This window comes from Oryctolagus cuniculus, chromosome 19 (assembly GCF_964237555.1).
Source record: "Oryctolagus cuniculus chromosome 19, mOryCun1.1, whole genome shotgun sequence".
NCBI lineage: Eukaryota > Metazoa > Chordata > Mammalia > Lagomorpha > Leporidae > Oryctolagus > Oryctolagus cuniculus.
The window spans coordinates 24,841,840-24,863,769 of NC_091450.1; the positions used below are offsets into that span (position 1 = coordinate 24,841,840).

At 53.0% G+C, this 21,930-nt stretch overlaps 1 protein-coding gene and 2 long non-coding RNA genes across 7 annotated transcripts in view; 2 read left to right on the plus strand and 1 right to left on the minus strand.

Annotated features, from left to right (window-relative positions):
* Nucleotides 1–7,406, plus strand: part of LOC103348554 (uncharacterized) — a 62,473-nt gene extending 55,067 nt beyond the window's left edge. The window contains exon 4 of the long non-coding RNA XR_011384798.1: nucleotides 6,827–7,406. This is a non-coding gene — a long non-coding RNA (uncharacterized lncRNA). The remainder of the gene's footprint in view (nucleotides 1–6,826) is intronic.
* Nucleotides 1,454–20,972, minus strand: LOC138847152 (uncharacterized). Of its 4 annotated transcripts, XR_011384800.1 has the most exons (3): nucleotides 20,221–20,972; nucleotides 18,444–18,635; nucleotides 1,454–3,564 (listed from the first exon to the last, which is right to left on the minus strand). It is a non-coding gene; the product is annotated as an uncharacterized lncRNA (long non-coding RNA). The 4 variants fall into 4 exon arrangements; XR_011384802.1 differs by lacking the exon at nucleotides 1,454–3,564 and having other exon boundaries at nucleotides 16,176–18,635; nucleotides 20,700–20,972; XR_011384799.1 differs by lacking the exon at nucleotides 1,454–3,564 and having other exon boundaries at nucleotides 16,176–18,635.
* A 112-nt stretch (nucleotides 20,973–21,084) lies between these two features.
* The window catches only part of GSPT1 (G1 to S phase transition 1), a 33,086-nt gene continuing 32,240 nt past the window's right edge, over nucleotides 21,085–21,930 (plus strand). Inside the window, exon 1 of one of the 2 annotated variants that reach the window (XM_002711756.5) lies at nucleotides 21,085–21,699. In XM_002711756.5, the coding sequence (XP_002711802.2) occupies nucleotides 21,345–21,699 (355 nt within the window). In that variant the 5' untranslated portion in view covers nucleotides 21,085–21,344. The remainder of the gene's footprint in view (nucleotides 21,700–21,930) is intronic. The other variant, XM_008257735.4, reaches the window with a different exon arrangement.

Here is a 21,930-nt window from a genome sequence, read left to right on the forward strand (position 1 = left end):
ACAATGGCCGAAGCTGTGCTGATCCGAAGCCAGGAGCTCCTTCCGGATCTGCCATGCAGGTGCAGGGGCCCAAGGACTTGGGCCATCTTCTACTGCTTTCCCAGGCCATAGCAGAGAGCTGGATCGGAAGTGGAGCAGCTGGGACTTGAACCATTGCCCATATGGGATGCTGGTGCCACAGAAGGCGGCTTTACCTGCTACGCCACAGCAATTGGCCCCGCTCTGTTTAATTAGAAAGCAAGTTATGAGAACACTAAGTTCATTGGACAAGACTAAAACTTTCAACTGAATACTGTTTGTTGGGTTTGCCGATTGAAAGTCCGCCAGTCTTCCCATCAGGGATTGTAAACCGCCTGTCCGTGCCTTCCTGGAAATGAAGGATGACTGTATTGGGGCCTAATATCCCTGCTGTTATTAGCCTACCGACATCTGTTTGGTAACAGCCACGAGGATTTGCACTCACCAGCCAGGCTAACTCAACAAAGGCAATTTAAACCACAAAGAAGCAAAATCTAAATATTAATTATTTAGCTAAAGGCATAAAATGTGTTTTCAAACAGTAAACTCAACCATTACCCCTCTTTGTGAAGCAATGTTCCTGTTCCAGGGGGCCTTGGGCAATGTGGATTGAAAGGTTCTAGCCAGCATCTCTCCTTTGATCTGGAAGTTCATGTCACAAGTTTGTTGTTTGGGGTTAGGGTAGTCTTCAAACATCTGGTTATAAGAATGTTCATCATGGGGCCAGCGCCATGGCTCACTTGGTTAATCCTCCGCCTGCTGCACCGGCATCCCACATATGGGCGCCGGGTTCTACTCCCAGTTGCTCCTCTTCCAGTCCAGCTCTCTGCTGTGGCTCGGGAAGGCAGTGGAGGATGGCCCAAGTGCTTGGGCCCCTGCACCCGCATGGGAGACCAGGAGGAAGCACCTGGCTCCTGGCTTCGGATCGGCGCAGCGTGCCGGCCGTGGCGGCCATTTGAGGGGTGAATCAATGGAAGGAAGACCTTTCTCTCTGACTCTCTTTCATTGTCTATAACTCTACCTGTCAAATTAAAAAAAATTTTTTTAATAAAAGAATGTTCATCATGACATTGCTTCAAAAAGTAGTAAGGGGCCAGCGCTGTGGCGTTGTGGGTAAAGCTGCCACCTGCAGTGCCAGCATCCCATGTGGGCGCCGGTTCGAGTCCCAGCTGCTCCACTTCCAATCCAGCTCTCTGCTATGTCCTGGGAAAGCAGTAAAAGATGGCCCAAGTCCTTGGGCCCCTGTACCCATGTGGGAGACCTGGAAGAAGCTCCTGGATTCAGATCGGTCCAGCTCCAACTGTTGTGGCCAATTTGGGAGTGAACTAGTGGATGGAAGATCTCTCTCTCTCTCTCTCTCTCTGCCTCTGCCTTTCTGTAACTCTGCCTTTCAAATAAATAAATAAATCTTTAAAAAAGAAAAGTAATTAAAAAAAAACTCCTACTAATAAGAAATTGGCTTAATCAAATATCCAAACAATTGAGTACTACATAGCTTTAGAAAAAGATGGCACAAAACTAGATGTCCCGATGCATAGAGAAGTTTAGGACACTGGGTTGGGTTTAGAACCAAGTCGTGAGCAGACCTTTTTCCAAAGAAGATACACAGATGGCCACATACACATGAAAAGGTGCTCAACACGGCCATGAGGGAGATACGAGGAGCCAGTGTAGTGGCACAGCGGGCTAATCTACCGCTTGTGACAACAGCACCCCACTTCGGAGCGCAGTTGAGTCCAGGCTTCTCTGCTTCCAGTCCAGCTCCTGCTAATACTCTGAGGAAGGCAGCGAGGATGAGGAAGTGCCTGGTCCCCTGCCGCACACGTGGGAGGCCCGGATGGAATCTGCGGCTTCTGGCTTCAGCCTCCCTCCCACACACGCCATCCAAGGGTGAAGCAGCAGACGAAGGAACTCCTTCTCTCATTCACTCTCTGTCTCCCCCATCATATAAATAAATTTTTTTTTTTTTTTTTGGCCAGGCAGAGTTAGACAGAGAGACAGAAAGGTCTTCCTTCTATTGGTTCACTCCCCTAATGGCCGCCACAGCTGGCGCTGCACCGATCCAAAGCCAGGAGCCAGGTGATTCCTCCTGGTCTCCCATGCGGGTGCAGGGCCCAAGCACTTGGGCCATCCTCCACTGCCTTCCCGGGCCACAGCAGAGAGCTGGACTGGAAGAGGAGCAACTGGGACTAGAACCTGGTGCCCCAACCGGGATTAGAACCCTGGGTGCCAGTGCCACAGGCAGAGGATTAGCTTAGTGAGCCGCAGCACCGGCCATATAAATAAATTTCTAAAAAATAAAAGTTAAGAATCACAAGACTCTAGTTTTTCTTTTAAAAAAGATTGACTTATTTGAAAGGTAGAGTTACAGAGAGAGAGGGAGAGACAGAAATCTTCCATCTGATGGTTCACTCCCCCAAAAAGCCACAGTGACCCAGCTGATCCAGGCTGACATCAAAAGCCAGGAACTTCCTCCAGATCTTCCCAAGTGGGGTGCAGGGGCCCAAGGAGCTGGGCCATCTTCTGCTGCTTTCCCAGGCCATCAGCAGGGAGCTGGATCTGAAGTGGAGCAGCCGGGACTCAAAACTGCGCCCGTATGGGCTGCTGGTCCTGCAGGCTGTGGCTTTAACCCGCTACACCACAGCACAGGCCTCAAGCTTTTCTTTTCTAAAAGAAATTATTTATTTTCAATTTATTTGAAAGGCAAATAGAAAGAGGCATAGAGAGAAAGAGAATGAGACAAAGAGAGGGAGAAAAAAAATCTTTCAGCTGCTGGTTTACTCCTCAAATGCCTGCAGCCGCTGGGACTAGGCCAGGTTAAAGCCTGGAGCCCAGAACTTAATCTATGCACTGCCTCCCACGATATCTATTGGCAGGAAGCTGGATTGGAAGCAGAGTGGGACTGGAATAAGGCTCTCTGATATGGCAGGTGGCTTACCAAGTGCTATTTTAAAAACTACTCATCCCTCTCTGGTTTTTCTCTAATAAACAGGTATCTGTACAACTTTTAATTTTATTTTTTAGATTTTTTATTTCTATAAGATGTACAAATGTCATGTATTTCATATATACAGATTTAGGAGCATAGTGATCCTTCCCACCCTACCTCACTCCTCCTTCCTTTGTTTTTTCTTTTAATTTTTACAGTGACATAGTTTGTTTATTTTATAATCACAAACTTAACCCTCCACTAAATGTTCAACACGTAGGAAATAGAAAAACCACTGTCCCTCAAGCGTTTAGACAAGGGCTGTAAACAATAATCAGATCTCAAAATGTCTTACGTTTTATGTATTTATTTGAAAGGCAAAGAGAGAGACAGCTCCTCCCGGAGCACTTTCTTGGAGCTCACCAGGACGTGGGTCCACATGTTGAGGGGACAACACTGGTGTTTCTGAAATCTGGGAGGGTGCTGATGGGGGAAGGAGGCCGGGAGTTAGGTGCAAGTACATGAGCTGGAACTGCCAGCCTGCAGTGAAACCCTGTGTCCTTACCTGTCAATCTACTGCGTCCACTTTCCCATGGTGCACTGTGTCTCGTCTAGGTCTAGGAAGAAGAATACGCCATGATGGCCGTGTGGAAGTTAAACTCCATCTGGAGGTGCCGGGAAAGCCCCAGAAAGCCCCACCCAGGATAAACTCTTTGTATTCAATTAGGGCACCACCCACACCTCATAAAAGAGGCTGATCACGGGGTGCACCCTTTTCCCTTCTTTCGCTCTTGACGATGCTCAGGGATCCCTCCCTGGCCTCTCCCTCCCGCTTCCCTGTGTCCTTCTCTGTAGCTCACTGGCCTCGGGCGTCACAGGTGTCTCTCCACATGCATTGGCCCGCACTCACATGCAAAGGAATTCATTCTCTCTCAGTCTCTGTCTCTCTGTCTGTCTCTCTCTCTCTCTCATAAATCCTGCTCTCACTTGTGCCCAGTGTTGAAGTCTCTGCTGCTAATTCTAGTGTCTGTGGGGACAAGAACCTGGAATGAAGATGCCGATGCACAGGCCCGTACCAGCGCCACAAGTGGTGCAGGAGTGGCTCCTAGAAGCACTATGAGAAGGTTGTGTGTGGCGAGGAGGCGGGTGCAGGCACACGGGCTCAGCCGAGAGACAGCTGTTCTACCTGAGTTGCTCTACAAGTGTCAGCGGCTTCTCCTGTCACTCTGCTCATCTCTCCTTGCAACAAAGAGGCAGCCACAGCGGGTGACGGTATCTGGCACCAAATAACACAATTTCATGTCTTTTGCGTCTGTTTTCAGAATGGGACATTTGTTTTCCATTTCTTGTCCTTATAACATTTCCTTTTAAAGAAAACTCATTTGTTGATTTAAAAAAAAAAAGAAAGTTTTAAAGAGAAAGCATTAAGGAATTCACAGCACAGACGGTGTAGCGCAGATGGCAGAAGATTTGAAGATCGAAGCCCAAGAAACAACAGCGTGGTGGTTAAGGAGTCCCGGTGTGGGACCAGATTGGCTTGGGTTTGAGTTTCAGCTTTGCCACACTGTAGCTCCGTGGTGCTGGGTCCCTGGCGGGGCCGGTTTGGGCCTGGGTACCCCATGAAGGGGTCCTTGCACCTGTTCTCCGATTTGGCCATCCCAGAGATGGATCCTCTGTCCTGAGCACCCACAGGTCGCTCGCAGATGCAAGAAATACCTACAAGCATGCTTTAAAAGGCTTGTGGAAAATGGAATTAAAAGATGCTTATTTGGGTGCCCCAGATATTTTAAATCTAGAGTGGGCATTTGGCCTGGTGATCAAGATGCCTGCATTGTCTTCCCACTCTGGCTGCAGACTCCAGCTTCCTGCTATTGCACACCCTGGGAGGCAGCAGGCAGTGGCTCCAGAGACTGGGTCCCCAACCGCCACCCACGTGGGAGACCTGGATCGAGTTCCTAGATCCTGGCTTCATCCTGGCCCAGCCTCAGCTGTTGCAGGCATTTAAGGAATGACCAATGGATGGAAGCACTCTATCTCTGTTGTTCCACTTTTATTTTTTATTATTTTTAAATATTTATTTATTTTGGCCGGTGCCGCGTCTCAATAGGCTAATCATCCGCCTGCGGCGCCGGCACACCGGGTTCTAGTCCCGGTTGGGGCGCCGGATTCTGTCCCGGTTGCCCCTCTTCCAGTCCAGCTCTCTGCTGTGGCCCGGGAGGGCAGTGGAGGATGGCCCAAGTGCTTGGACCCTGCACCTGCATGGGAGACCAGGAGAAACACCTGGCTCCTGGCTTCAGATCAGCACAACTCCGGCCATTGCAGCCATTTGGAGAGTGAACCAACAGAAGGAAGACCTTTCTCTCTGTCTCTCTCTCTCTCTCACTGTCTACTCTGCCTGTCAGAAAAAAAAAATTATTTATTTTACTTGAGACAGTTACACAGAGAGAGGAGAGGTAGAGAGAGAGAGGTCTTCCGTCCGCTGGTTCACTCCCCAGTTGGCCGCAACAGCCGGAGCTGCGCCGATCTGAAGCCAGGAGCTTCTTCCGGGTCTCCCATGCTTGTGGGATCCAGAGAGCTGGATGGGAAGTGGGGCAGCCCGGTCTTGAAAGGGCACCCATATGGGATGCCGGCACTGCAGGCAGCAGCTTTACCCGCTACACCACAGCGCCAGCCCTGACTCCACTTTTAGAATAAATAAAATTTTGGCCGGCGCCACGGCTCACTAGGCTAATCCTCCACCTAGCGGCGCCAGCACACCGGGTTCTAGTCCCGGTCGGGGCGCCGGATTCTGTCCCGGTTGCCCCTCTTCCAGGCCAGCTCTCTGCTGTGGCCAGGGAGTGCAGTGGAGGATGGCCCAGGTGCTTGGGCCCTGCACCCCATGGGAGACCAGGAAAAGCACCTGGCTCCTGGCTCCTGCCATCGGATCAGCGCGGTGCGCCGGCCGCAGTGCGCCGGCCGTGGCAGCCATTGGAGGGTGAACCAACGGCAAAGGAAGACCTTTCTCTATCTGTCTCTCTCTCTCACTGTCCACTCTGCCTGTCAAAAATAAATAAATAAATAAATAAATAGAATTTTAAAGAGTTTATTTATTTGAAAGGCAGAGCATCAGAAACAGAGGGAGAGACAGAGATCAAGAGATCTTATCTGCTGGTTCACTCCGCAAATGGCCTCAAGAGCCAGAGCTGGGCCAGGCCAAAGCCAGACCTTCACTCCATCTGGCTCTCTCTTGGGTGGCAAGGCCCCAGGTACTTGGGCCATCTTCTGCTGCCTTCCCAGGCACATTAGCAGGGAGCTAGATAGCTGGGACTGGAACCAACACTCCAATATGGGATGCTGGTATTGCAAGCAGTGGCTTAACCCCTGAGCCACAACACTGACCCCAAAAAATACATTTTTTATAAAATTAACAAATGAGGGGCCGGTGCTGTGTTGTAGCAGGTAAAGTCACTGCTCGCAGTGCTGGCATCCCATATAGGTGCCGGTGCGAGTCCTGGTTGCTCCACTTCCACCCAGCTCTCTGCTATGGCCTGGGAAAGCAGTAGAAGATGGCCCAAGTCCTTGGGCCCCTGCACTCATGTGGGAGATCTGGAGGAAGCTCCTGGCTCCTGGCTTCGGATTGACGCAGCTCTGACCGTGCGGGCATTTGGGGAATGAACCAGAGGATGGAACAATCTCTTTCTCTCTCTGCCTCTCCTTCTCTCTCTGTGTAACTCTTTCAAATGAATAAATAAATCTTTAAAATTAACAAATGAAAACATTTTACAATATTTACATCAGACCTCTTCAAAATCAATATGTAGAACAGATGAATACAAATACGCTGTGACATGTACAGCGAAGCCAGGCCCTTCCTCCGCTTCTTACCCCTTCTCTTCATAGGGAAAGGACGTGGAGCAGGTCATCCCAGAAGGGCCAGCAGCCATTCTTGGTGCGGACTCCTCCTGCCTCCTCTCCTGCTCCTTCTCGGAACACTGAGGATGCAACTTGGGGGCGCAGACGCCAGCCCCGTCACAGAAGACGAAAGAGAACACATGGCCGTTGACAGCCCAGGGCGGCAAGAGTAAATACAGCGACATGCACGGAGGGTGAGGACTGCTTCTAGTGCTCCTCTCTGGACTCATGCCGCATCCTGCGTGGTAAACATCAGATCAGCGCTCCTGAACTCACTTCCGTTCTCCTAGTGACCTCCATGGAGGCGGGGTGGATGACAGGTGCCAGTCACCCTACAGGAGGCGGGCAGTGGGCAGGGAAGGTGGAGCCCCACCAGTGTGGCAGTGTTGACTGTGCGATGTCAGTTTCCAGCAGATTGCTTCAGGGTCAGGTCAAAGTTTGCTGTGGAGGGACTCACAATGAATGAACATAAAATGCATGAATGAGCTGGTGTGTGCTCTCTTACCAAGGACAGGTCCACAGTCCAGTGTCTCCCTTTGCTCTGTGCGGTGGAACTGCAGCTGAATGGTGCAGCGGTGCAGCCGTAGCTGTGGCCAAGAACTCTTAACATGTTCTCTGCCATTCACTTCTTGGTTTCTGCCTTTTCTTTTGCCTCATGCTTTTTGGCATGATTGGCTGGGAAGTTTTATTAAAACATGCTTTAGTGGTGCCAACGCTGGGGCATAGTCAGTAAGGCCGCCGCCTGCAGTGCCAGCATCCCATACGGGTGCAGGCACCCAAGCACTTGGGCCATCCTCCACTGCCTTCCTGGGCCACAGCCGAAAGCTGGACAGGAAGAGGAGCAACCGGGACTAGCACCCGGAGCCCATATGGGATGCTGCCGCCACAGGCGGAGGATTGGCCAAGTGAGCCACGGCGCCGGCCCAGCTATGCTCTTGACTCCAGCTTCCTCCTAATGCACACCCTGGGTGGCAGCAAGTGCTGGCTCAAACCCCTGGGTCCCTGCCACAAGGGAGACACCCAGAGCGAGCTCCTGGCTCCTGGCTTCTGCTTGTTCCAGGTCTGGCTGTTGTGGCATTTGGCAGTGAACTAGCAGATGGGAGGATCTCTGTCTATCTCCATCTGTCTGTGTCTCTCTACTTTTTTTCTTTTTTAATATCTGTTAATTTATTTGCTTGAAAAACAAAATTTGAAAGCCAAGTTTGGGCCCAGGCTTAAACCAGGACCCAGGAACTCCATTCCAGTCTCCTACATGCATGACTAGGGCTCAAATACTTGAGCCATCTTCCTCTGCCTTCCCAGGAGCATTAGCAAGAAGCTGGAGCAGAAGTGCAGTGGCCGGGACTCGAACTGGACTCTGATATGGGACACTGGTGTTGCAAGTGGGGGCTTACCCCGCTGCTCCTCAACACTGGCCCCTCTGCTTTTCAAAGGAAGAAACAAAGAAGCAAAGGGCCAGGCCCTCCGGCATAGAACATAACCAGCAATATGGTATTAGGAGCTCAGGAATAATGAGCCCTGCGCTCCGCATAATAAATCAACCTGTGTGGTGAGGCTGTAATGGGGTTTTCTCGGTGCCCTTGAGTTAGGGGTTTTTTACAAGCACAATAGGGAAGAATGAGATAATCATTAGCAATGAGACAGCTGTTTCCGACATTGACCAATAAGCCAGTTCCACCTGAACTGCTGCTAGTTAGACATCTCTAAAAATATGGTTTTTAAAAATTTATCCATTTGGGGCCGGCATTGAGGCATAGTAGGCTAAGCCTCCGCCTGCGACGCCAGCATCCCATATGAGCGCCAGTTGGAGTCTCAGCTGCTCCCCTTCAGATCCAGCTCTCTGCTACGGCCTAGTTCCTGGGCCCTTGCATCCCCGTGGGAGACCTGGAAGACGTCCTGGCTCTTGGCTTCGGTTTGGCCCAGCCCTGACCACTGCAGCCATTTGGGAACTGAACCAGCAGATGGAAGACCTCTCTCTCTCTCTCTCTCTCTCTCTCTCTCTCTGCCTCTGCCTCTCAGTAACTGCATTTCAAATAAATAAATAAATCTTAAAAAAAAATAAAGGAAAGCACTTAAAAAAAATTCTACCTATGTAAGAAAGAAAGAGAGCTCCCATTAAATGGTTCAATCCTCAAATTACTCCAACAGATAGAGCTGGGTTGGACAAGGCCTGGAGTTGAAGCCAGGAGCCAAGAATTCTATACATGGGGCCAATGCTGTGGCATAGCAGGTAAGGCCGCCATCTGTGCTGCCAACATCCCATTTGGGCGCCGGTTCGAGTCCCGGCTGCTCCACTTCCGATCCAGCTCTCTGCTGTGGCCTGGGAAAGCAGTAGAAGATGGCCCAAGTCCTTGGGCCTCTGCACCCACGTGGGAGACCCAGAGGAAGCTCCTGGCTCCTGGTGCAGCTCTGGCTTTTGTGGCCAATTGGGGAGTGAACCATCGGATGGAAGACCTCTCTCTCTCTCTCTCTCTCTGCCTCTCCTCTCTTTGCACAACTCTGACTTTCAACTAAATAAATAAATCTTTTTAAAAAAGAACTGCATCCAGCCCTCCCACGTGGGTGGCACTGCTGCGTCCGGGGTATGCCTCGGCAGAAAGCCGGAGTCAGCAGCTGGCGTCTGAACCCGTGATCCGGGACATGCGTGTTTCTACAGCTCTGCTCATCCAGGGGCCACACTGTTGCTCGGACATCAGCAGCTCTGGGGCGGTCCTGGCAGCCGGCTTGTGCTTCCTTACCCTGAAACCCAGGGCGGCCCAGGGGGTGTTGTTACAGGAGGCAGTGTGATTCCAGGGAGCCCTCTTCTGCTGGGTGGGTGGGCTTGGAAAATGAGGCTCACAGAAGCGTCCCTGACGCCTGGGGAAACCGGAATAACTGGTTTTGGACTCAGGTGAATGAGAAGGTGGTTAACCCACAGGAAGCCAGTTTCCTGCAGGTGACCTGGTGGCTGGATCAACCCTTTCCCGAGGGACGTCTCTGGACTCAGTACCATTCCGATGGTGAGAACAGTGTCGTCGTCATCATGGGCCAACAGCTCGGTCTCTCCTTTTTTTTTTTTTTTTTTTTTTTTAAGATTTATTTATTTATTTGAGAGTCAGTTACAGGCAGAGAGACAGAGACAGAGAGAGGTCTTCCATCTGCTGGTTCACCCCCAAATGGCCACAACAGCTAGAGCTGGGCCCTTCCAAAGCCAGGAGCCAGGAGCTTCCTGCGGGTCTCCCACGTGGGTGCAGGGGCCCAAGGACTTGGGCCATCTTCCACTGCTTTCCCAGGCCACAGCAGAGAGCTGGATCAGAAGTGGAGCAGCCAGAACTTGAACTGGTGTCCATATGGGATGCTGGCACTGGAGGCAGAGGCTTAACCTACCAGGCCGCAGTGCTGGCCCCACTCCTTACCTTTTTAAAGTCTTGTACGGAATCTTCTGTGTGTAGAACTGTTTGTGTATTTGGTAACTGGAGACTCCTTTTCCGTCCCTCTTTTCTACCTGCTGTCTGCTCTCCTGCTTATTTATTTTTTAAAGGTTTATTTATTTATTTGAAAGGCAGAGTTACAGAGAAGCAGAGACAGAGGCAGAGGCAGATAAAGAGAGAGAGAGAGAGAGAGAGAGAAGAGAGAAGAGAGATCCTCCACCCACTGGTTCATTCCCCAAATGGCCGTAACAGTTGGAGCTGGGCCAAACAGAAGCCAGGAGCCAGAAGCTTCTTCTGTGTCTCCCCCATGGGTGAAGGGGCACACAGACTTGGGCCACCATCTACTGCTTTCCCAGGCCATAGCAGAGAGCTGGATCTGAAGAGGAGCAGCCGGGACTTGAACCGGTGCCCATATGGGATGGTGACACAGGCGGTGGCTTTACCTGCTACACCACAGGGCCAGCCCCATTGCTGTTGGGTCATTTCATTCCACACTGCATGTCCACTAATCCAGGCCACACACACACACACACACACACACTGTGAAGATGCCAAGAACCACTGGCTTGTACCCAGAAGTAGGTGAGTTGTCATCACATGTATTTTATCTCTATAAAACTGCTAACGACAAACAGGCTGTGAGAACTGAGAGAGGCGGGTCATAGTGCAGAACTAGTCAACTTACCACAGGGTTTGCTTTCTGTATTTTTCTTATTATTTCTTTGAGTGGTAGAAAAACAGAGAGAGAGAGATACCGGGAGACAGAGAGTGAGTTCACCAAAGGCCCCAGTCAGCAGAGATGGGGCCAGGAGCCAGGAGCTCAATCCAGGTCTCCCACGTGAGCGGCAGGAATCCAATGACTGCGCCGTCAGCACTGCCTCTCAGGGGCTGCACTGGCCGGAAGCAGCAGTCAGGAACCGGAACCCAGGCGCTGTGGTGTGGAATGCAGGTATGCTGTCTGCCCAGCTACAGTCCCTCTCCCAATTTACCCTGGCATTTGTTGGCAATTCCCACAGTGTGTTTGCTGGGTTAGGAAATCAAGAGGCAAATATCGTATCCTCTGTTTGCTTTGGTTATCTGGGCTACCATCTGCTGTGGTTCCAAATCTCTCTGAGTAAGTTGGAGTTGGCTAACAGAGGAAGAACAAGAACCCGACGGAGGACTCTGTGATGTCACCCTCCAAGGGTGCTGAGCACTGTAGCAGGGCCTCTAGCATCCCTCGTTGGCTTTGGATGGATGATTTGTCTCCTGGCCAGCGGTCTTTCCACTTGGCCTCACATAGGATCACGTCAGATGTACTTAAAATGCATCCGTGGCCAGGTATGACCCAAGACCACCAGAATCAATCTCTAAGGACTGGTTATGGCCAAGCCCCCCCCCCCCCCAGCTGATTGTGATACGTGATCCACAGTGCAGGCCCCTGGTCTGAGATCCTCTTTTACTGTGAGATGCCGCCTCGCACCCATGAGACTGGCTACCAGGAAAAACAAAAGACAACCCAGACAAGCAGACAGTGGCGAGTGCTGGTGAGGACGTGGAGAAAGCAGCACCCTCTGCGTTGCTGACGGGAATGTACAATGATGCAGCCCTGTGGAAAACAGTGAAGTGGTTCCTAAAAAAAGTTAAACCCAGACTTACCGTCTCATCCAGCAACTGCACCCCAGATGTATACTTAAAGAATAGAAAGGAGGGTCTTGAACAGATATTTGTACACTCGTGTTCATAGCATTACTCAAAATTGTTGGAAGATGGAAGAAACCCAAGTGTCGACTGACCAGGGAATGGATCGACAGCATGTGGGTCAGACACACAACGGAACACTACTCAGTCTTGGAATGGAAGGCAGTTCCGACACCTGCTATGACATGGATGACCCTGGGGGACGCTGTGCTCTGTGAAATAAGCCAGCCAGAAGATGGCCAGTGCTGCGTGATGCCGCCTAGAGGAGTCACATTTGTGGAGACAGCTACAAGGCGGCTGCCAGAGAGCTGGGAGGCAGGAAGGGAGGCGGGGAGGAGGAGCCAGTGTGTGTTGAGGGCAGAGTTACACTTGGAAGATAGAAAAGTTCTGGACATGGATGGTGGTAATAGTTCCACAAGAATGTGGGTGACCTGAATGCTTAAAAGTGCCCAAGATGGGGGCCAGCACTGTGGTGCAGTGGGTAAAGCTGCCGTGTGCTATGCCAGCATCCCAAATGGGCACGGGTTCAAGTCCCAGCTGCTCCATTTCCGACTCAGCTCCCTGCTGATGGCCTGGGAAAGCAGTGGAAGTAGGCCCAAGTGCTTGGACCCCTGCACCCTCACGGGAGTCCCGGAAGCTCCTGGCTCTCAAGTGGATGCAGGAGCCCAAGGACCTGGTTCTTGGTTTTGGCTTAGTGGCCATTGTGGCCATCTGGGGAGTGAACCAGGAGATGAACGATCTCTCTCTCTCTCTCTCTGTAACTCTGCCTTTCAAATATATAAATCTTTTTTAAAAAAATGTTGTCTTCTATGTTACGTATATTTTACCACAGTAAAAAAGAAAGATCTCTTTTCTTTTTAAAATTTTTTTAAAGATTTTTATTTAATCAAATACAGAGTTACAGAGAGAGGTAGAGAGAGAGAGTGTGGGGAGCAACTCGGACTAGACTAAGTTACTGGAATTAGGACTTATTCTATGCATCTGCTCTCCCACAATATGGCGCTGGGAGAGGAGAAAACAGCTTCTATGCAGCTGCCTCTTGCCAACTTGAGTGATGACCTCCAGGAGCTGATCCTGCTCCTGATTGGAGGAGAGCAGCATACTCGGCGTGTGGGCAGCCGAGTTGGGATTGGCGGAAGAGGACTATAAAGGAGGAGAGAGACAACATGCACCAGGAACATCTAAGGGGAACATCTATCTGAATAACACCTGTGCAGCCCCCGAGAGAGCCGGCCAGCGGTATGCCGCTCCCCCGCGGAAGTGGGGAAAGTGGCTAGGAGGAACCGCCCTTCCACGGAGGTGGAAGGGTCAGTAGCCAACCCGGGAAGAACCAGCAGCAAACCCGGGGAGGGCCGAGCAGACAAAAGAACAGCGCAGGGTCCTGTGTCGTTCCTCCACGAAGACGGGGAGCGACATAATGGTGCGGTGACTCGGATATGAAGCCTAGGCAGGGTTTAGTGTCGTTCCTCCATGAAGAGGGGGAGTGACAGAGAGGTCTTCCATCCATTGGTTCACTTGTCAGATGGCCACAACGGCCAGAGCTGAGCTGACCCCATGTGGGTGGCAGGGACCCAACTCCTTGAGTTATCTGCTCCCTCCCAGAGTGCACGTTCGGTGGAAGCTGAACCGGAAGCCAGAAGCTCAAAGCAGGCACTCCAAAATGGGATGCATGTGTCCCAGGTAACGTCTTAGGACAAGACAAACACCTATCCCTAGCCTTTCTTGTATTTGTAACTTCTTAAGTCTCAAAAGACATTTCTCTAGCAATGGGCGAATGACTAACCAAACTGTGGTCTATCCATCCAGTGGAATATTATTATTAAGTCACAGAAAGGAGGACACGCCAGGAAAAGGCGATGCTAAGTGGAAGAGGCCTTGCACAAAACGTGGCTGTGAGATCATCATGTGAGAAGACAGTCACATTTAGCATCTGTCCCTAGTCCCTGGCACAGGGGATTTGCTGAGCGGTAGGGGTGCGAGGTGAGTGCTTCATTCTAACGCTTGATGCTTGACCCCGGTACTTAACTCAGGGCTCCCCACCCCCTGGAATTTCCCGGGTGCTGGGAACACCTGTGTTCTCTCAAGGTGGCTCTTGAAGGGCTCCTGGCGGGGGGCTAGTCCCCAGAAAGATCCGGCCAGGACTGGAACTTGCAGCCCCACCCCACAACCTCTGAAGATTGAAGTAATCAGCAATGGCCCGGGATGTCACCAGTCATGCCTACTCCATGAAAGTCCCAAAGGACAGAGTTCAGAGGCCTTCCGAGTCAGTGAACACGTGGAGGTTCCCAGAGGGAGGCGCCAGGCAAGGCACAGCAGCCTGCCACACCCCTCGCTCTGTGCCTCGCTTCCCCGGGCTGTTTCTCAGTATCCTTTGTAATTTTTTTTTTTTTAAGATTTTTATTTATTTATCTGAGAGGTAGAGTTACAGACAGTGAGAGAGAGACACACACACACACACACAGAGAAAGGTCTTCCCTCCGTTGGCTCACTCCCCAAATGACAGCAACGGCCAGAGCTACGCTGCTCCGAAGCCAGGAGCCAGGTGCTTCCTCCTGGTCACCCTTTGGGTGCAGGGCCCAAGCACTTGGGCCATCCTCCACTGCACTCCCTGGCCACAGCAGAGAGCTGGCCTGGAAGAGGGGCAACCGGGACTAGAACCCGGGGCCCATATGGGATGCCTGCGCCGAAGGCAGAGGATTAACCAAGTGAGCCATGGTGCCGGGCCCTCTCAGTATCCTTTGTAATATCCTTTATGGTAAATGCTAAAGACACAGAAAGTGTGTCCCTAAGTTCTGTGAGTTGCTCTAGCAAATTAGTCAAACCCAGGGATGGGGTGGAAGGACCCCCAGTTCACAGGCAGGCAGAGCGCAGGGGCACCTGAGAGGGGGTCGTCCGGGGGGACCGAGCCTCAGCCTGGTGGGCTGCACTAACCCTGGTCACTGTTGGGACTGAGCTGAACTATAGGACATCCTGTTGGGGGGTTATGGCTGGGGAAACCCCCCTACATCTTAGTGCCAGAGGCGGAAGTGTTCTGTGTTGAAGAGGGAGGGGCCTGGAGAATTAGGAAAAAAGAGTTGGGATTTTCCTCTTCCAAACAGTCCCATACAAGTGATTCCATTTACATGAAATGTGCAGAGTAGGGGAATCCTAGTGATCCAAAGCCGAGCAGTGCTTAGCAGGGCAGAGGGGAGGGAGGGAGGGAGAGCTGCTGCTTCGTGGGTCTGGGACTTCCTTCTGGGGACACGGAAGTGTTCCAGAACTAAGTAACGCAGCACCCTGAATGTTCTCCACGCTGCTGTAGAATGGCTAGCTTTCTGTTATATGGATTTCATCTCAACAATAAAAAATTTGCATTTCTTATCTATTTAGTCTTTTAGTTTTCAACAGACTCAGTATAGTTCGCAGATACAATTCTGAGAATACAATGATTTCCCTTCCTCCCCACTCCCAGTGTGTTGGGGGAAAACCCAAACACAGTATTGTAATTTCTTCTCCTCATCTGCGGTTCTTTCCACTTGCCATCCCATCCCGCAAATCAGCCTGACTATTTAATATGTGTCTTCCCACACTGGGAAAATTTGAGAATACCCAGAGACGCGAATGTTTCTTTCTTTGGCAAATGTTTTCTGAGCACCTTATCCCTGCTGGACGATGTTGCCCGTGCTCAGAACACAGCAGGGAGTGGAACAGACTAAGGTTTTCGTGGGAAGAAACAGCAGGGAAGAGGCGGGAGGGGGGGAGGCATCTGGCAAGGCGTGAAGATGCCAGAGTGAGGCATTTCTGGCTCGCATTTCAATGCCTGGGCTCCTCAAGTCCCAGCTCCAGCGCCCGACTGCAGCTTCCTGCTAATGCAGACTTGGAGTCAGCAGTCATGGCTCAGTTTCCGCCTCCTACGCAGGAGACCAGTACTGAGTTCCAGCTCCTGGCCTCCACCCCTGCACAGCTCTACATGGGCATTCTGGGTGTGAACCACTTGGTGGGCTCTCTCTCTCTCTCTCTCTGTGCTATTGAATGCATTTTAGAAAAAATTAAAAAGCAAATTAAAGATGAGAATGAACAGGAAGTTCAGATCACGAGCGATGCTGTAAAAATGATAAAACAGAGTAACAGAGTCTGGAGTCACGTGGCTTGGCAGAGGGCCAGGGTGGCTAGGGGAGGCCTCTGCCCCAGCACACAGCAGATAGGGGAGGGACAGTCGAGGAAGAACGCTGCAGCAGGAGGGAAAAGCGAGATGCTGCTGCTGCTGCTTCTTTTTTTTTTTTTTTTTTTTTTTTTTTTTTTTTTTTGACAGGCAGAGTGGATAGTGAGAGAGAGAGACAGAGAGAAAGGTCTTCCTTTGCTGTTGGTTCACCCTCCAATGGCCGCTGCTGCCGGCGCACTGCGGCCGGCGCACCACGCTGATCCAAAGCCAGGAGCCAGGTGCTTCTCCTGGTCTCCATGGGGTGCAGGGCCCAAGCACTTGGGCCATCCTCCACTGCACTCCCTGGCCACAGCAGAGAGCTGGCCTGGAAGAGGGGCAACCAGGACAGAATTCGGCGCCCCGACCGGGACTAGAACCCGGTGTGCCGGCGCCGCAAGGCGGAGGATTAGCCTAGTGAGCCACAGCGCCGGCTGCGAGATGCTTTTAAAGAGCCAGGATTGGACTGGAGGCAGTGACCCACATCCACTGTCCATTCTGCAGGTGTCAGATGTACAGCCATTCCTTAGGGTCCCCAGGGATTGGTTCCAAGCCCTCCCTCAGAAACCAAAATCCCAGGACGCTGGAGTCCCTTAAGTAAATGATGTGAAGTGTGCCCGTAACCTACAGATATCTTCCAGCATCGTTAAATCACTTCTAGATTTCTTATAACACCTAATTCAGTATAAATACTACGTAAATAGTTTATATACTATATTGTTTATGGAATGACAAAGAAAAAAGTGTATACACAAAAAATTTTAAAGTGTATAAATGCACTACAAATGCAATATTTTCCTAGGAAAAAATATTTGAGACAGAGAGAGGGAGCGGGAGAGGGATTTCTCATCCTCTGGTTCACTCCTCAAATGCCCACAATGGCTAGGTCAATCCAAAGCCATGCGGCACAGTGGTTAAACGACTGCTTGGGATTCCTGCGTTCCCTGTCAGAGTGCCCAGTCTAAGCCCTAGCTCCTCCACTTCAGATCCGGCTTCCTGCTGGTGTGCACCCAGGGAGGCAGCAGATGGAGGCTCAGGCACTGGGGTCCCTGCACCCATGAGGGACCCAGACAGAGGTTCAGGCTCCTGCCTTTGCTCTGGACCAGCTCTGGCTTTTGCAGGCATTTGGGGAATAAACCAGCGGATGCGAGTGCCTCTCTCTCTCTCTTTCTCTCTGCCTGTCAAATAAAATGAAAATTAAAAAAAAAATTTTTTTTTCAGGGACTGGCATTATGGTATAGCAGGTGAAGCTGCCGCCTTCAATGCTTGTATCCCACAGGGGCTCTGGATAGAGTTCCAGTTGTTTCACTGCCAGTCAGCTCCCTGCTAGTGTGGGAAAGCAGCAGAAGATGGGCCAAGTGCTTGGGCCTCTGCATCCACGTGGGAGACCCAGAGGAAGTTCCTGGTTCCTGGCTTCAGCCTGACCCAGCTCCAGCTGGTGTGGCCGTTTGGGGAATGAACCAGATTTCTCTTGAACACATGCACTCCATATATGCACTCCTCCCCCGCCCCATATATTCCCCCCCCCTTTTTTTTTTTTTTTTGACAGGCAGAGTTAGGCAGTGAGAGAGAGACAAAGAGAAAGGTCTTCCTTCCTTTGGTTCACCCCCAAAATCGGCCGTGCTGCGCCGATCCAAAGCCAGGAGCCGGGTGCTTCTTCCTGGTCTCCCATGCCGTCCTCCACTGCTTTCCCGGGCCATAGCAGAGAGCTGGACTGGAAGAGGAGCAACCAGGACAGAACCGGTGCCCCAATCGGGACTAAAACCCGGAGTACCGGCGCCACAGGCGGGGGATTAGCCTAGTGAGCCGTGGCGCCGGCCCCCATATATTCTGACCCATGGCTGGGAAGCCTGCAAATACGAAAGGCGATCTGTACTGCTTTGACTCGGCCTTCCCCAAAATTATAAATGTCTTCCCACTTCAGCACTTGGTCTGTGTCATTCTTTTTAACAGCTGGGTGTGATTGCACAGTACTGAAATACCATCACAAGCCGGGACTGTGGTGTAGTGGGTGAGGCCGCTACCTTCAGTGCTGGCATCCCATAGAGGCGCCGGTTTGAGTCCTGGCCGCTCCATTTCCAATCCAGCTCTCTGCTATGGCCTGGGAAAGCAGTAGAAGATGGCCCAAGTCCTTGGGCCCCTGAACCCATATAGGAGACCTGGAGGAAGCCCCTGGCTCCTGGCTCCAAATCGGCACAGCTCCGCTGTTGTGGCCAACTGGGGAGTGAACCAGCAGATGGAATTCCTCTCTCTCTCTCTCTCTCTCTCTCTCTCTGACTCTCCTTCTCTCTGTGTGTAACTCTTTCAAATAAATAAATCAATCTTTAAAAAAAAATACCATCACTTAGGCAACCATTTCTCTTTTGACGGACAGTTGGGTTGTTTGCAGTTTGAAGCTATTGCCAGAACTGCTGGGAGGAACACTTTGGTTTATCTCCGCAATTTGTGCTCCTATTTCCATGCAGGAACGTCTCCAGGTGTGGGACTGCAGCCGTCAGCCTGTGGGGCACGTGCTCATGTCAGCCCTGCACTGGGAACAGAGAAAGTAAACTTTAGGTCACAACAGCAAAACCAAGTTCAGGTCTGGGATTAAAAGGCAGAACCTGACTCGGCTTAAAGGGAGAATATCTCAGAGAGGATGGAAAAGAACAAGAGGGAGACTGTGAGGAATGCCAGCCAGTAGGGTTTGCTTCGGGAGACAGGAACTCTGTGTTGCGCTGTGGTGCAGGCCCTGAGTAAGCCCTGGTCAAGTCATGCCCGTGTGTCATCCCAGCACACAGTGTGATGTCCCTGGAGACCGTGTTCCTCACAGTCCATCGTCCTGGGTCTCAGGAGCTCTGCATGAGTCTAGAAGGGCACTACGGGCCCGCTGAACACTGAGCAGGCGTCCTTAGATGTGGCCGGCATTACAGCAGACAGTGGGAGTACAAAGCGATTTAAGACCAGCCCCTGACCTCCCGGGGCTCAGCCCTGGCACAGCGGAGTTGGAGCTGTGCCTAGCAGGTCAGAGCTCCCAACGGAGTGGCCTCTTCCCTGGATATCCGTTGTCACCCTGTCAGAGACAAGGAAGCCAATGACAGCAACCACCTTTCTAAGCGGTAGTGTCACCAGTTTCTAGAAACTTCCTAATTCAATCAGATGTGAAGGCCGAGCCTATCCGAGTGTGACAGCACGGACTGTGGTTTCCAGTGACAGGATGGCCCGTGGCGGGGGAGGGCTGTGTGCTTGGATACTCGGGTCAGTTGCTGGTGTTGATCAGGAGGACTAAGGGATACAATTCAGGGTGAGAGGATGCTCCCGTTAGATACACTGTATTTCCTCCTCGGGCACATGAGCATGAAAACATTTTCTGCACTGGACAGCAGTGGAAAGATTTTCTATCCGTTGTTACAATTCCTCTGCTTTTTCTATCAGAGTGAGTCCCCTGTAAACAGACCCAACGCAGTTACTTAGCGCCAACTTTAACATGGACATTCCTAGGCATTCAGGGAACTGGTAACGGGGGACAAGCACAAGTCGGTACTGAGCCGAGGCATACGCTGCCCAACGCGGGCAAACACTCCAGCGAAGCCAAAGGAAAACTGCTGTACAATTTCGGGGAGCCCGGGCTGATGAGAAACGTAAAAGCCCAAGTCAGAACGGAGGCCTCTGGCTTCTTCACCTCCCTGGTGTTGCACGTCAAGGATAAGTTATCTCCGAACACACGATCCAAATGCCGAAGCCTTGCTTTAGAAGGCTCCTGGCTTCGCTTCTGACCTATCAGACCACGCTCTTTTCTCCTTATAATGCAGTAGTTTAAAATTAAAATTCCGGTTAGATCCACAGTTTCTTATGCATTGCTTTAAGGGCTTAATAATAATAAACCTACTAAGGTTACGCAGCCTCCATGCAACTCCTGGCCGAGACGGCTGCACTCGGTCCCCGTCTGCACAGAACAATCGCAGTCTGTCCTGTGTTGGGCTCCACGTGGGGGATTACAGGAACATCTAACTCAGAATAGCCTGTTTGCCTGCTCCGTGTGGAGAGCGCTAAATGCAAACGGTAATTTTCTTTGGCTTTTTGCTTCCCCCACCTTGACCTAAATGAAAAGCGGGGCGCGGGGGCGCTGGGGATACCTGCGCGAATGGGGCCGTGGAACGGGACGTCACCTCCCCTAATGGCGCACGGGAGGTCGCCCTGCATCGCGGGCCCCGGCGAGCCCCTGGGCAGCGACGGGAGAACCGGGTGAGGACGCTAAGAGACGAGTCAGACAGTGAGTCACCCAGGGATCCCAGCTAACAACCGCTCGCGCCGGGCACCGCCTGGGCCCCGGCCCTGCGGGAGCCACGTCGCCGTCCGAGTCGGCACATCGCACCGTTTTATTGTCTCTGCCCCCAAACGAGCGCATGAAAGGAAAGACGCTCTGCGTGGGCTTTGAAACGTAGGGCGAACGCTGCGCGGGGGCGGGGAGGATGAAGGTGGAACGGGAACGAGGTAGGGAGACTCCGCGGGCAGGGCTTCCAGAAAAAGGCGACACGGAAGCGCTCTGCCAGAGTTCAGAGTTCTTGCCCCTCCCCCACGGCGGATCCGCTGTCCGGTTTCAGGCAGCCAGTACCTAACAGGCCGGAGAATACTCCTCCGTGGGCTAAAACACTCTCCGGCCTCTGCCCACGCCACGGTTCCGCCACGGCCTGCCCCTGCCCCCCAGCCGCTGACAGGTGGAGAAGCCAAGCGGCCACCAAGCCTCCGCCCCCTCGCGCTGCCTGCCGGGAGCCCGAGCCGCTTCCGGTTGCGCCCGGCCCCTGAACGCCGTCTCCCGTCGGTCCCCGGGAAAACCGCAGCGGTGTTGCGCGGGTGCTGCCGGGACTTGTAGTCCCTTCTGCTTCCGCGCTTCATAGCCGGAAACGGGGCTGGCCAGGGTCGAGAACTACCAAGGCGGAAATACGGGTGGCGGCTAGGGGTCAATCGTGCCGGGCGTGGGGTTGGCGGAGAGGCAGTCGGAGGTGGTTGGTGTTGGGTGGGAGGAGATCCGCTCGCACACACGAGGAGGGTTGAGCCGCCGCCGCCGCCGCCGTCGTCGCCGCGAGTGCGGAGTCGGGACTGGGGCTGCTACCGCGGCGACGCCGGGAATTGTGTCGCTAGTTCCTGGGCCTTCTGCCTCGCCGTCTCGCCTGGGTCAGCGCGACCTGCTCCTCCCCGGGCGGTCGCCCCCGCCTCCATTTCCCGCCCTCTCTTCGCCATACACACGGCCCCCCCGATCATGGATCCGGGCAGCGGCGGCGGCGGCGGTGGCGGCGGCGGCGGCGGGAGCAGCAGCAGCAGCGACTCGGCGCCCGACTGCTGGGATCAGGCGGACATGGAAGCCCCCGGGCCCGGCCCGTGCGGCGGCAGCGGCGGGTCCCTGGCGGCGGCGGCGGCGGCCGAGGCCCAGCGTGACCACCTCAGCGCGGCCTTCAGCCGGCAGCTCAACGTCAACGCCAAACCTTTCGTGCCCAACGTCCACGCCGCGGAGTTCGTACCGTCTTTCCTGCGGGGCCCGGCCCCGCCGCCTCCAGCCCCGGCTGGCGCCGCCGGCAACAACCACGGAGCGGGCAGCGTCGCGGGAGGCCCTTCGGGTAAAGGGCCGGGCGGCGGGGCAGCTCTGGGCCGCGGGGAGGCGGCCTGAGGTCCCCGGCGGCACGTGGGGCGCTGACAGCGGCGCGGCGCCGGCCGGCCGGGGTGGGGCGGCCTCGAGCCGGACAGGGAGGGGGCAGGCAGCGCGCTGGGGAAGACCCGCGGGGCCGAGCCCTGCCGTCCCCCTTGCGACGGGAACCATATGGGACGGGGTTGGGCCGCGTCGGGTCAAT